Raw genomic sequence first — 14,913 nt, forward strand, 5'->3', positions numbered from 1 at the left:
CAGATGGGAACTGACCTTATACAGAGAAGCCCCTGAGCCAGGTGACATCAGACCCTGTGGACCCCAAGGTCCTTCTACCAAGTCTGTGACTCAAACAACATGCCTTGTGTTCAAGGACTTGCAAAACTGGCTTTTGTTATTGTTGTTGTTGCTGCTGCTGCTGCTGCTGCTGCTGTTGCTGCTACTGTTGCTTTTCTTTTTCTCAGTACTGAGGGCAAAGCCCCTTGACTCACACACACATTAGCCAAACCCTCTACCACTGAGGTGCACCCCAATCTTGACTATTAGGCTATCCCACCTCTCTGTTTGCAGAAGTTCTCAGGGTTTCAGGACAGAGGGGTGATAGTACAATGAGGGGTAGCTCTGAGTGCCCTGAAAGCTAAGTGGGGAATGATTCCAGCTCTCAGGCTCCCCTGTGTCCCACCCTATGATGGCAGCTGAGTTCCACCCTGCATCACTACACTCATCCCAGCTGTGTCCCCGGCTGTCAGCTCTCACCTTGCCTTCCATTATGGTCACCACATCAGGTAAGCCACCAATCACCTTGCCCCGATCTACAATGAAAAAAGAGCTGGGTTGAGGAGGCACTGTCATAGAGGCCTCACAGGAGGCCTGAGCTGACACCAGGGGAAGGGTGGGCATACCCTCAGGAGAGGACACAAATGGGTGAAGAAAGCTACCACAGGGGCCATGGGCAAGGACTAGCTGGCTCAGTGCAGGATGGGGGAACAAATGGTACCAAGAAAATAAGAATGACCAGGAAGGTCACATCAGGGACTGTACAAAGAAGGGAGAGAGTCTTGGCATCTGGGGAACAGTAACTTGTGGGGGCAGGTGCAGACAAGGAGGAGAAGGGGACCAGGTAAGACATAAGGCTGGGATGAGCAGAGGCTAAAAGATCAAGGATCACTCAACCTGGGGCAGGAAGGTTTACTGTTACTGATCGATCCACTAAATCAACCATGTGAAATGTGTACCTCCCCAACCCATCCCCATGGTCACCCAACCAGTACTCACTCTTCTCTGCAAATGCAGCCGCCCTAGAAGTCACAAGAGGGAGAGAGAAAGCTGTAAGAAATGCTACTGCCAAAAGTACACCATGCATGTGAGAAGTTTGCTAGCAGTGAGAGCAAATCAAGAAAGGTCTAAGGAGACACAGTTCTACAATCACTCCCAATTGGTTCCAGAGATGAACCCCAAAGGCTACCAAAAATCCATGGACCTGCAAATCCCTGAGATGAAAAGGTATACTCACCTACAACATATACTCATCCTCCTGTGTCTCATCAATCACCTCTAGTCACTTACAACACCCAATGGAGTAAATACTATGTAAAGAGTTCTTAGACTGCTATTATTTAGGGAATGGTGACAAGAAAAATGCCTGTAGGGATGCATTGCCTTCGAAATGTTTTTCAATCGTGGTTGGATCTGAGGGTTCAGAACCTGTGCCCATGGAGAAGGGTTGTGCTCTAATCTTTTGGAGTTGGGGAGGATGCTAAAACCAAAAGGAAGATTAGCATGCAAGCTCCCAGGCTTGGAAGACTCATTGTTTTGCACCAAATTCACCAGAGAGCATTAGAGACTTTTAGGTGTCTGTGTGTCTGCACTTGTGTGTGCTGGTTGGTAGAGGTGTGGATGTGTGTGCACGTGGAGGCCAAAGGTTGACATCAAGTACCTTCTTTGGTTGCTTTCCACCATATAATTTGGAATTCTCTCTCTCTCTCTCTCTCTCTCTCTCTCTCTCTCTCTCTCTCTCTCTCTCTCCCTCCCTCCCTCCCTCCCTCCCTCTCTCCTCTCTCTCTTTCTCTCTCTCTCTGAATCTGCAGCTTACCAATTTGGCTAGACTGGCTGGCCAGGAACCCTAGGATGCTCCTGTCTCTGCCTCCTCCGTGCTCGGATTATAGGCGTGCCCTCCTGAACCCAGCTACTTTTTTCAAACATGGTTTCTAAGGACCCACTTTACTGACTAAGCTATATCCTAGACACTAGGCATTTTGTTAAACCATCAGTTTCTGATTTATCACACTTGTCACATATCCACTCAGCAAAGGCATCTGAATAATTTAGTGGGAGCCAACGACTGTTCTTCCCTTTAATACTCTAAATCTCAGACTCTTATTTGAAAATCTGAAGCATTCTTTAACAGTTGCTCTGTGTGGCATGTCACCTGGATTAGGGCGGTGTGAGAAATCCATCATTTTAATCATTTAAAGTAATCCAGGGTTCTGATGGCCCTAGGAATTTAATGCTCAACGCATTTCTAGTGTTGAAAAATGGTTGCCCTGCTACATATTGAATTTCTTATGTTGCTATTTTCATCCCAGGAACAGAGCATCTTGGACTCACTAAGGCTTTTATGGATGACCCTGTGTGTGACCAGAATGACCCCAAGGCAGAGCCCCACCCCCAAAAGGAATAATGTTAACAAGCTGTGGGTCTTACTTGAGCTGCTGGAACTCAGCAAATGCTTCATCAAAAGCTGCAAGGAAACATTCCATATGTCACTCATGTACCTATGTGTTTAACTCTCATCCACTCAGACAGTCTACTAGATAACTGACAAAATGAAAACTGAGGGGTAATCAAACTAATACATTGATTTTTCTTAAGTCATCTTCTCTAAGTCATGACATCCATAGATTATTTAATGCACCCTGTTCTTTTCAGTATCTACATGGGTGTTCACAGGAGTGTGACAAGCTACAGGGAACATCTTGTACCTTGTCCAGAGAGGTCCAGCGAGCGTTGGTGGTTGTCTTTGCCATCGAAAATCTCGAAAGTGTATTTCCCCTTGTCCTTCTCTGTGGGCTCACAGATCTGCAGCCATGCCATCTCCTCACTTCCTCCAATCCGCATGTGCTCACTGGATGAGATCTTGGATTCTCTACAAAGCAACATGGATATGCTCAGTTAACCTCCGGATCACATGCTCACACCTGTGAGGGAACACTAGTATGTCTGAGTGAGGGAGGTCTGGTCAGGTGGCTTACATCTGGTTGCAGATGGTCTACTCACTTGCTCGTGCCAATGGCACAGTAAGTTTTGGGGTTTTGTCTGGCTATTATAAACCTAAATACATTAATAACTCAGGCCTGAAATCTCCTAAAGCCAAATGATTACAACTTAAAGCACTTCAGAAAACTTGATTTGGTATGGCAGTTCATAAGAATATTAGGCATGGAACTTAAGACCTGACACAGCATTTCCATGCCTAGGTGCATGTTCAAAATAGCTGAAAGTGGGGAGTAGAACACTTGGACATGCACATTTGCAGAGACATAATTCACCATCGGTAATGCGGATAGCCACATGGGCCCCAACATTCGAATGGATAATTAAATTGTGGTTTGTCCACATGGTGGAATACTACTGATCCTTTTAAAAATAAGGGATCTGATACATGCTATAACATGCATGAATTCTGAGGACATTATGTTACATTCAAAAATCAGGTCACAAGAGGACAAACACATTTCTACAATGGGAGGTCACCAAAGTAGCCACACTCAAGAGCAGAGAGTAGAATGAAGCTAGTATACAAGGGGGACAGAATTCCATTTTTCAAGGTGAAGGTGCTGGAGATGGTGACAGAGATGGCTGCCCACAGCATGGCTTCACTGCACCCTTACAGCAATGAAATAATAAATTTTATGTTTGATGTGTTCTATCCCAACTCTGAAGATGTAAGACTAAAACACTCAACACCATTGCTGTCTACCAAGTCAGAAGAGTGTTAGAGTGTTACACCACACTCACCCATTGTCAAGCCAACCTGCTTGGTGTGCACATGTTTAATATATGTATACACACACACACACACACACACACACACACACACACACACACACACATATATATATATATATATATATATATATATATGGGTTTTGCATGAGTGAACAGTAATTCTATCACTTTTGCTGGTCACTGTGTACTCGCCATTCAATGAGACAAAGGAATCTCCTGGGCCTTTGACAGTGAAATAGTTCTGACAGGTACCAATCACAATGTGGGGACACAAAGTGTGTCAATCCAGGAGAGAAAAGTGACTGGTATTGTACAATCAGAGTATCAAGAATTTGGGCAGATGGGGAGGGAGAAAGCCAGGAAGGCTCCATGGAAGACCCACCCAGGCAGGGATAAAGGATGCAATGCTAAGGCACTAGGCATGCCTGGCAGAGCACAGAACACTCCTGGCATGAGGACGCATAGGTGCTTGGTGCCCTTGGGAAGGCAGAGGCCAGGGGCCAGAGCCGTAGGGTAGGCTCACAGTTTTCCAGCCAGAATGTTCTGCTCAATTCTGGCAGGTTCATCCTAGTCAGTTGGCTCTTTACCAGAGGGTAACACAGACCAATTCTAGACCTCCAATGAGCACAGAGCAATATCTCAATCACTAAAGCAATGGAAGGGTCACCTCAGCACTCACAACTGTCCACCCCTACCTAGCTAGAGTAATAACACTTCTATAGAGACTTTCTGCTTCTACAGAAAAGTATTTCTGTGCAGTCTCCCTGTTAAACTCCTTGAACTGACCACCCAAGTGAGGGTTAGACCCTGCCTCATAGTTCCTAGACCCTTGCAAGCACACATCGGGGAGTCACCACCAGGGCTGCTGATGCCTCCAAAGCCAGAAGGGTTTGAGGTAGAGGGCTCAATGTGAGCATACACATTGATAAGGCCCCCTTGCTGTCCGCTGCAAACACCTCAGCCATCCCTGTAGTGCCTGAGTGTTTGAGGGTTGTTACTTCCTCCCTGCTTGTCAGAGGGAGACAGCATTCACCACACCCAGGGAATTTCGATCTGCTTCAGGTGCTGTGTGAGTCACTGGCCACCATCCCTAAATATGCAATGACTCCTGTAGCCTGTTTCTTTGCCACATGCTACCCATGTGGGCCTTAAATCTGGAGATGTCTGTCATTTTCTCTCTCTCTAAAACTCAAATACACTGTAAGCAAAGAGAGCCCTGTCGCAGGTCACAGCAGCTGGTAGCCCAACCCCAAGTGGGAGAGAATCCATCCCACTGGAAGTCTTCACCTCAACACCACTCCCATCCAGTCTAAGGCTACTAAAAGGTAAGGTGCGGGAAACGGAAGTCATCTCATTCTTGCAGGTAATTGGAGCCCACCAAGATGATGGGGAGTCATTAACCCAAAGTGCCCACTGCAGGAGAGACCTCCTAAGCTGAGGGAACATGTACAGCCTGAGGACAAAGCATGCTAGCTTTGTTTTTCCTGCAATGACAGCAAGCAATCCCTTGAGCAGCTGGGATTCCTCTAAGCCTAAAGTGGTCAACCTCAGACAGTTGAACTTTGCCATGCTTGCACAAAACATTAATTTCACCCTCAGGCAGGAAAACAATGTCCTTTTTCTGAAGAACAGGTTTGCTGTGCTCCTTCTAGCCTCTTTCTCATTCATGTGGGATAAATTTCCAGCCTTTTATTTAAAGTGGCATTTTCTGCCTTCCTTGATGTATAACAGGGCATTTTTTTTAAGCAGCAAATAATTGTCCTCACCTAAATCTGCATTCTGCAAATTTCTCATTGGGATCTACAGATTGAATGTCACCCAGGACACAGGTTTCTCCTCCACTTCCTTCTTACTCATGTCTAGTGGGAAAGTCACTAGTTGGAAGGCCGGAGCTTGGACTCTAAACACTGCTCCACTTGTTGCTATTGTCACTACCCAGAGAATGCGTTGTGAGCACTGGTGTCATTGGTAAGCACCAATGAGGAAGTTGTTGACGTCTTCCTTTTCTTTCTCCTTTGCCCAGACCCTCCCCCACTACCCCATGGCCACCCAGCCAAAGCATGGTACAATTACTGAGAACAGGGTTTGCCGAGAGCACCACAGTGAGCCACGGACTGCTGTAGCCATGGACACTTGCTGTCTTACTCACTTGTGATACCAGCTGACCTTCATTTCCTCTGTGAAGTACTTCATGAAACACTGAAGTCTGATGCCCTCTGGGGTGCAGAGAACCTTCAGTGGTGAGGCAGAGGCTCCTGCAGATAATGAGATGTTATCTCAGACAAGCGGGAGAGGCCCACTGCCCGGCGGTAAGGTGCATCCATCATCCACAGTACTGGCATGTCCCTCCTCAAGTTGATGCTCACTCCTGTTATAGCCTCAGAAGCTCACCTCTCTCCCATGTCATATGCTTTCACATGACAGGTACACTTGCCCTGTCAGAGTACTTCAAAATACCCTTTGCTTGAGACCAAAAAAACATGAAGTTTTTCGAAAATAATCCACACCTGGCTCTTAGCAGTTTGACTTGCATGAAAGAATCAATCTTGGTGACAATGGCTATGAAACCTGCTATATTAATTGACCCAAATCTGAAGAGTGAAAACCCTATAAAAGAGGAAGGAGGGAGAATCAGCAGAAGCCAGAATGGGAGGACACAGCTGGAACCCTTCTTACTGCAAACATCTGCTCCTCACTCCTCTCCAACTGAAATGTCACAGAGACACCAGGGGTCTAGTCACATGGAGACTCCCATGCTTGCTGTTCATCCCCCCCTAATTCCCCGGAAGAGATGTCTCTGTCCACTTTGGATGATCAAGTGAGCCGAGGATTCCAGAAGCATCGTGTGAGGCCAGACTGTCACATTCATCAGTTTTCCACACGTGACCCACCTGTCATCAGCAGGTGGCCCCCCAGCACATTATGAGGTAGGTAACACAAAGCAACTCCCCAGAGTATAAGAGCAAAGCCATTTTTCAAACGGCTTGGTTTACCTTACAAGCGGCTTGCACACCCATGGGTTAGTGCTCAACTCACTGAAAGCCATTCCAAGTGAACCTCATTTTAAAAAGTAGCCTGGTCCTTTCACTAAACAAAAGTAAAGGTCTATCTCTCAGGGCTGTTGGCAAAAGCATTGAAGATGCACATACAGTGGTTTTCATGGGCATTTGGGGAACGCACAGAACTCTGTGATTAAAGTAAAGAGTATATGAGTTTTGGTGAGTCCAGACTCAGCCAGTTAGTTTGCCTACACAGATTCCGGTTACATGATCAGGAAAAGTAACATGGGCTTTCTCCAGCTGATGTGTCTAGTCTTTTGACATTAGAACACAATGTTGTCATCTACAAAATTCACCCTGGAGGGCCTCACAAGACAGTCATGGGAAAGGAAATTCTAGGTCTCATGCAGTCATAAGTAGGACATTGTATTGGGCCACTTGTGCGGCTATCCTTGACTTTGTGTAGTCACATATGGCCAGTGGGTTGTAGGTTGGGTATGTCTACAAATCTAGAGGGTCTAGAGTAATAAATTGCTAGTTGTTACCATGTAAGCTACTATTTGTTCATTTATAAGCAGTGCTTTTGCTTTTCCAGTTTCCATACAAAGGCAAATGACTCAATACACAGAGTATGAAATCTAAGTGTGAAATATCCACTATTGCTATTCAGTGTTTGAGAAAGACTAGGAGCAATTTGGGACAAAACAATTGCCCAGGCTGGGCAAAGCAAATTGGCATTGGTGACTGATGGGCAATGACAGCAGGGGCTTCTGAAGCCGAACCCAGGCTCTAGAATTCACACAGCAGAGCTCAAAAAGAACATCACAGAGTGGGCAGGTAACCTGCCATTCTCCTGCCATGAGCCCAAGTCCAGGAAGGGGACACAGCCCAGCCATCAGTGTCCTCTGGGGTATGAGTGCTCACTCTAGGAAACAGAAATGCTTCAGCCAACAAGACTTGAAAACTCGAGGGTTTTACTCACCACACACACGACTCATTGCCAAGATCATGTCCTCGTATACTGGAAGGGAGAAGGGATATGCACCATCATTGGAGGTGAATTTAACAGAAAGCAGCATTTTCCATGTCTAATTAAATTGACACAGGAAACTGTGGTACTCATTTGAAAAATGAAACGTTGAGATGGTAATATTTGTCCATAAAAGGGTTATGTGCTCCATAAATCCTTCTAACCTCTTCGCGTTTTAAACACAGGACAAGAACATTTTGTTCGACATAAATCCAACTGCACATTGAATTGAATAACTTCCTAATAGCTTCTGTCATCTTAGCTGCATTTGTAAAGAATCAAACTTGGCTTCTGATGAGGGAGTGAAATGACATTTCATCTAAGCACAAAGTGATACTGTGCATTTTCTCTAACACTGTGAAGCAGCTCTTAATACAGACAAAGTGCAATCTGGTTTTCTTACCCAGTGTCACTACAGAGATGGAATGCATGCATCTACAAGTGTACCCTAGTGTACTTTTATACCGCCTGCCATTCCATGAACAGAATGGAGCTCTGTGAGCTCAGGGTGGGTATGACTACACCTCCATGACACACCTCATCATTTGGACAGAATAGATTCCTGCTCAGTGAAGGATATATATAGCTCAGGGTGCATGTGGACACAGCCCCACAACACCCCTCATCCAGTGGACAGAACAGATTTCACTGTAAGACAAAGAAGGCAACATCTTACCTTTGCCAGCTACTTCCAGGATAGATACATCTTGACCTCTGTCATCTTTCAAGGTTGCTTTGTATTCACCATGGTCCTTCTTAGACAACTATGAATAAAACACATTCCAAACTTATGCAGAATCAATACCATGAGAAAAGATGCTGTATTAGTACATTTTCCTTGCAAAGCTTGGGAAATCAGTGTGCAAATTGGAAGGCATTGCCGAGTTTACAAGTTACAGAGAGTGCCGTTTTGCTTGTCTGGCTGCATAGTACCTTTGGTATAAGCAGCTCACAGACCCCCTTCTCCAGGTCTGGCAGTGTCTCAGTTTCATAAAGAACATCATCCTTGAGCCATTTGAAAACTGTTTCCCTCTTGGTGTTTGCAACCTGAAAAACAGAAGTCCTAAGTGAATCACCGTGACTCAGGAGAGAAAAATCCTTCAGGGTTAGTCAACCCCAGACCTAAAGACAACACCAGCTTTTACCCTCAACAGGCTCAGCGGAGGGTTTGTGGAAGAACTATCACTTCTAATAACATCAAATGCATTTCTCAATTGTCTTCTAAAAGCAATAAGCTTTTACAGCTGCCACCAACAAGACCGATGAAGCCAGTAGGTATGAAAATCTCTCATTTAATATAAGATGTCATTAATGAGGCTTAAACAAAGCACTTTGCTTCATAAATGTTTTTAGAGCTCTATGGGTCACTGGGTGAATGCTCTTTGAAAGTGTGGGATTGAGGTTCATGAACACAAAGGGAATTCCTCACAATTGAGCCTCTGGCTTAGAAGCTAAGCTTTGCAGGGTTCTGCTGGAGAGGAAACATGCTCACATGCACATAGCTGACATCCTATCTCAGGAAGACGACATTCTACTTGGTGTGACAGATGCTGGATGGCATTGGATTCTAGGAGGCTAAGGAGTCTGCATCCCCACCCACACAGATTCTACACCAGTAATGCCAACAACGGAACATTACACATGATGTCATGGAATTGGCTCTATTGACCATTAATGCCATTTGTTTGAAATTTCCACAGCAGCTATACACAGTGTTGTCCCCAGGGACACCAGAGAAAAATCACATACCGCAGGTACCTTTGCCTGCTTTAGTCCCCGGAGAGGAAAGCCAGTCTCATACAGAGAAGCCATTCATGGTGTCTAAGGAATACATGGAGACCAGGCACTAGCCACCTGGAAATGCCCCACCCTACCCCAGCACAGAACATGAGTGAACACACATCACAGGGTAGTAACTTCCTGGTCCTCTCTGGGTCTCCCTGCAGTGCCAGCCTTGGCCATCCTTCCTTGTCTCTGGACTCACTGGGCTCATCAAGGGGGAAGCTGCTACTCTGTGTGTGTGGAATCAAAGACTTTCCAAATCCTTCAATCTTGTCTCCCAACAGCCTCCATCCTCCTACTACATGGGTGGAAGGGTTTCACCCCGTGCACAGCCCTGTGCATTTCTTTGACCCTGCAATTCATCTCTGTCACACCAGAGCATTCAAGTGCCTAATGTTTGGGGGAACAAGCAAACTCATCAGACACCACATACATGTCATGCCCATGCCCAAGGGACACTGCTCTCCCATCACACTGCACTGGAGTATGACAAATTCCCAAAGCACTGTCTTCTTGTTGTGTATTAAGGTTTCTGTTAAATACTTCTTTTGTTTTCAAATACGTTTCTGTAAAAGTGTAAGTATATCCTAATATATGCTATTCCCTATGTATTTTGTCACATAAATAAATTAAGAAATATCACCTGCCACAGTTATCACTGAATGAAGAAAATATTCAGGAAGATGGTTTGCAGCATTTATGGGAACATGAATTTGTAAACTGAATGCATGAGATTGCAAAATAACTCGTTTCAAGATTTCTTTCATTTCCCTAATATTTGTGTCTACTGGCCTGTGTATCTCTGTGATCACGGAGCTTGAAGTAGTTGCAAGCATTTATAAGCAGTGCTATCAGCCCCAGGAAGTGGACCTCACTTTTTTGCCCCTTGTCCTTAGGATACAGGAAGACAGTATGTCTTGGTGTTATGGTCAGAACCAGAGCATCAGTCACCCTCTTCATTCCTGACCTGACCTCTGACCCCCTAATGAGCTGAGCTTTATAATGCTCACCATAGAAATACATACCTTTCCATGCATGGCAATTATTAGAAAAAACTGGTGTTTTAGCCAGTAAAAACTGCCTATATAAACAGCCCACTGTTCAGTAAATGGCTAGTCTCTTGTCTCTAGATGCCAATACTTCAGACTCCACCATCATACCCACCCCTTCTTACAACCCCACACCCACATATAAGCTCTATGGCTTCTTATTGTGCATAGTGCACAAAACATTGGCTCTGTCTTCTGACAGTGGTTGAGGATGTCATTCAGTTCCTGCTCTTGGTCTCACCCCCTGAAACTGGACTATCCTGACCCACGAAGCCACATCTTGCTGAAATATCCTGCTTGTTTTTATCTTTCCTACTTGGGCTTTAAGTAATTTGTAAGTAGGTTAAGGGCAAAAATAATGCACTAACATCACTTATCTCAGCTCTTCCACAGTGACAGATTTAAGGCAGGCACTCAATAAATTAAAGGCTTCTTGATTAAAACCAGGTGGTGGTGGTACATGCCTTTAGTGCCAGACTTGGGAGGCAGAGGCAGGCAGATCTGTGTGAGTTTGGGGCAATCCTGGTCTACAGAGTGAGTTCCAGGACAGGCTCCAAAGCTACAGAGAAACCCTGTCTGGAAAAAAGAAAAAAGAAAGAAGCATCTTTGCTGAATTATTAATACAAAACTTAAGAACCTGTTCCCCAAATGTACCCTTTAGTCCCTAATGGTGTCATGTGGACAGCATGGCAGGTACATTTCCTCATGATAAGCCAACTCATGGATTTGCTGCTAATATTCTAAGTCAATGCTTTCTTTAGTATGCTACCTCCTTAAATCTTCTTATAATGTCACAACACTAATGCTTGATGAAGAAGGGGGATGGGCACTTACCATCTAAGTTTACAGGGTTCACTAGACTCTGAAGTCGCTTGTCTATTTGCACCTAACCCTAGACCACCATCTTCAGTCCCCACGGCTGCTCCCTAACCAGACTGCCTGCAAGGAATAAGAGAGATAACCATCGAGTCTCTCACCTTACACACAAGCCGAACTTCACAGTCTTCTGTAACATCCCAGTGCAAATACTCAGCAAAATGAGGGCCTGTGTGGAAAGGAGGAAGTTCTAAAATAAGAATTTACTTATACAGATACCTACAGCTAATATAGCTGTTGCAGTATTTTAATATATGTCTATGTTATATTTTGATATATAAACATAAAGGCTGGCGGAACCTGCTGTGCCCTGTAAAGCCAGGCTATGTCTCATAGTCCTGAAGCCAGCTTGCCTTAGAGATGACTCTCTTGAGCACCCTGTTCCTAGTGAGAGGACACAGTCTCCCTCCTTACTGCACTTAGGGTCATTTGCTCTTTAGATATTTGTAATATCCAGCTCATCACATTCTCTTTCCCGGGCTATGAATCTGACTGAACACTGAGTGGTGTGGTGACAAAGTCTTTAAAGTAAGAGAATTAGTAGAGGTGAGGCAGAGACAGAGCCACGTGACCTCGCAACTTTATAGATGCTTGCTGTTTCAGATCAGTGATGGATGCAGTATCTTTTTTCAAAAGTATCAATCATTTCTATTGAAATAAACATGGAGTAAGCCATATCCTAATAAAACTATTTTCTCATTCAACACAACAGTATAAATATAAAGCAGGCTTGAGACTTGTGTACTCATTTTTTCTCATATTAATAAATTTTATAAGACTATAATTCAATTGGTGCCCTGTTTAAAGCCTATGGGGAGGTTTAGTAGGAAGGTACCTAGAAGGCACTGGAGCGGGGAGGGAGGACAGAAGGTGATGTGATACTATTTCAATTCAAAATATATGTTTTAAAACCTGTGAGAAAAGCAAGACCAATAAGGAGTGGTCTGGACACTGTGATGGCGGTATCCAGAGAAGTTCATCTGACTTATCCAGAAGGTTATACCAGGCTGAAGTAGGCAGGGAATTTGGCTAACCTGAGCGCGCACCACTTCTGTGTGAAGTTATCAACATGTGGCAGGCAGAGGAAACATGGAAAGAAAGGTGTTGGGAGGGATTATCAAGCTGCAGAGGACAGGGACTAGTCAGCCATTGGTGCAGAGGCTGGTTGAATAGACGACAACCCTGATAGGAACAGTAACAGGAAATTATGAAGATATATCCAGGGTCAGTCAAGGTTAGAAGCAGGAATGAATACATGCAAGATACCCCTAGAGGGCTAAAGACAGAGGCACTGCCTAATTTCCACAGCTAAAATGATGGTGTAATGCTTGATCCTTCTATATGTCTTCAGAGTCAGCTGTGAGATGCAGAGACACTTTACAAAGTCTGCACCTTGTGCTGCCATGTAAGCGAGCCACCACCTACCTTGTTTCCTGAGGAATTCCTTCCTTTGAAATTCAGCCTCTTCTAGGACAGTCCTGAATGCTATTTAAGAAAAATAGAGAGATGAAATACCTCTCCATTAAAGGGATTTTTTTTCGAAATGTGAAGATGCTCGCTGTGGCATACCGTCTCCAATGAGCACCAGTGAAGATTGATTCTTGGCTTTTCCATCTTGAATCTGTACCGTGTAGGTCCCTTCGTTTTCTATAGTAAACCGATCCATAACCATCTCAATCATGCCAGTTGATCTGTCACATTTAATTCTGTGTGTCTGGAACCCATAAAAGACACAGAGAATGAGGTGATAAAAACACTTCTCCACTTTGCAGTTACACCATGTGGTTGTTTGAATGAGAATGGCCCCCAATGGGCTCATATATTTAAATGCTTAATTACCAGGGAGTGAAATTGTTTGGGAAGGATTAGGAGGTATGATTTTGTTAGAGGAAGTGTTACAAAAGCCCATACCAGGTGAGTTCTCTCTCTCCCTCTCCCTCTGTCTCTCTGTCTCTCTGCCTCTCTATCTATCTATCTATCTATCTATCTATCTATCTATCTATCTATCTATCTCTTCCAGCTGCCTACAGTTCAGTAAATAACGCTCTCAGCTATTGCTCCAGTGCTATGCCTGTCTGCTTCATGTTATGATGATCGCTGACTAACCCTCTGAAATTGTAAACAAGCCCCCAGTTAAATGCTTTCTTTTATAAGAGTTGTGATGGGGCAGGTCCTTTTGTGTATATGTTTATCTTATTGGTTGTTGAATAAAGCACTGTTCAGCCAATGAGGCAGCAAGTTAGGCGGGACTAGGAGTCAAGGAGGATTCTGAGAAATGTAGTAAAGTCTTGTGATCCAGGCAGGAAGTGGCATAGAGGCAGACTCAGAATATAAGTAGGGACAAGCAAGAAGTCATTCTCTTTCTCTTTCTCCTGCTCTCTGCTCTGGAGCCGCCATGTGAGCCCAACAAGAGAGGATGCATGCCACTGGCGTCCTTGATCAGATAAGTCTTTATAAATATATAGATTATGGCTATGGCTGATATTTAAGACAGAGCAAGCATATAAGGAATCCTAGTCATTGGCCAGCAGCATTGTACCTAATATAAGTCTCTGTGTATTATTTGGGGCCCTAACGCAGCAGGTGGAACTCGGGCAGAACTCATGCGGCTGGCAAAAAGACTTATCGTTACAGAATTTCCTTGGTCATGGTGTCTCTTCACAGCAACAAAAGACTAACTAAGGCACACCAGATATTACATCTAAAGGAACCGGGGGACACAAAGGAATTCAGAAAGTTACCAACTGTATATCTGGGTGAACCAAAAGCCAAAACAAACCACTGTCCCCTGAGAAGGGAAGAGAGACAGGAAGGTTCCCAGTGCATAACTATGAACTTCAATCTTTGAAACTGTAAACAGCCTCCAGGTTGTAAATGGATAAAGCCTGTCCCACTCTCCAGGCTTTCATCTCTAAGAAGCATACAAAAAATTAGCAAGAAATTCAAGTATGCTTTCAAATATGTCAGTCACCTGTTCTGTACTTGTATAACATTATTGCATATTCTCAAAGGGAGCTAGAAGAGGAGACAGGTATATCTACAAGCCCAAGAAAGGCCACAATGAAGGGCCACAAGTGTGCAGACTAGTCTTGCAGTATAATCTTCTGGAGCAGGTTAATGAGAGTAGCTATGGGGAAGCACTATAACCTCATCCTGAAATGAGTCACCACCGTATCAGAGTAGAAGAATAGGAGCCCAGTGAGCTGCCCCTGCCCTCGTCTTTGCATATCTTTCTAATTTGAAATAATGACATTTGCCTATCAAAAGCAACTTTCAAGTTGCTCAACAAATGGTCAGTATCCATGTGGTATCACCATCAGTTCACCATCAGTTCCCAGAACTGTCAGAACCCCACTCTCACTAGTTAAGAAATCCCAGGTAAGAATTTCACCAGCCAGAAGCTTAAAGACACAGTAGGCTCTCCAGC

General features: G+C 44.5%; 1 protein-coding gene across 1 annotated transcript in view; it reads right to left on the reverse strand.

The window, feature by feature from the left end:
• Myom2 (myomesin 2) overlaps window positions 1-14,913 on the reverse strand; it is a 78,656-nt gene that overhangs the window by 1,869 nt on the left and 61,874 nt on the right. Inside the window, exons 26-36 of the mRNA XM_027387747.2 lie at window positions 13,056-13,200; window positions 12,912-12,971; window positions 11,588-11,655; window positions 8,713-8,826; window positions 8,456-8,543; window positions 7,732-7,770; window positions 5,900-6,005; window positions 2,724-2,887; window positions 2,446-2,482; window positions 1,018-1,040; window positions 499-554 (exon numbers count right to left, since the gene is read on the reverse strand). Coding sequence (XP_027243548.1) covers window positions 499-554; window positions 1,018-1,040; window positions 2,446-2,482; window positions 2,724-2,887; window positions 5,900-6,005; window positions 7,732-7,770; window positions 8,456-8,543; window positions 8,713-8,826; window positions 11,588-11,655; window positions 12,912-12,971; window positions 13,056-13,200 — 900 coding nt within the window. The remainder of the gene's footprint in view (window positions 1-498; window positions 555-1,017; window positions 1,041-2,445; window positions 2,483-2,723; window positions 2,888-5,899; window positions 6,006-7,731; window positions 7,771-8,455; window positions 8,544-8,712; window positions 8,827-11,587; window positions 11,656-12,911; window positions 12,972-13,055; window positions 13,201-14,913) is intronic.

The sequence above is a fragment of the Cricetulus griseus genome (genome assembly GCF_003668045.3).
Source record: "Cricetulus griseus strain 17A/GY chromosome 1 unlocalized genomic scaffold, alternate assembly CriGri-PICRH-1.0 chr1_1, whole genome shotgun sequence".
NCBI classification, from domain to species: Eukaryota; Metazoa; Chordata; class Mammalia; order Rodentia; family Cricetidae; genus Cricetulus; species Cricetulus griseus.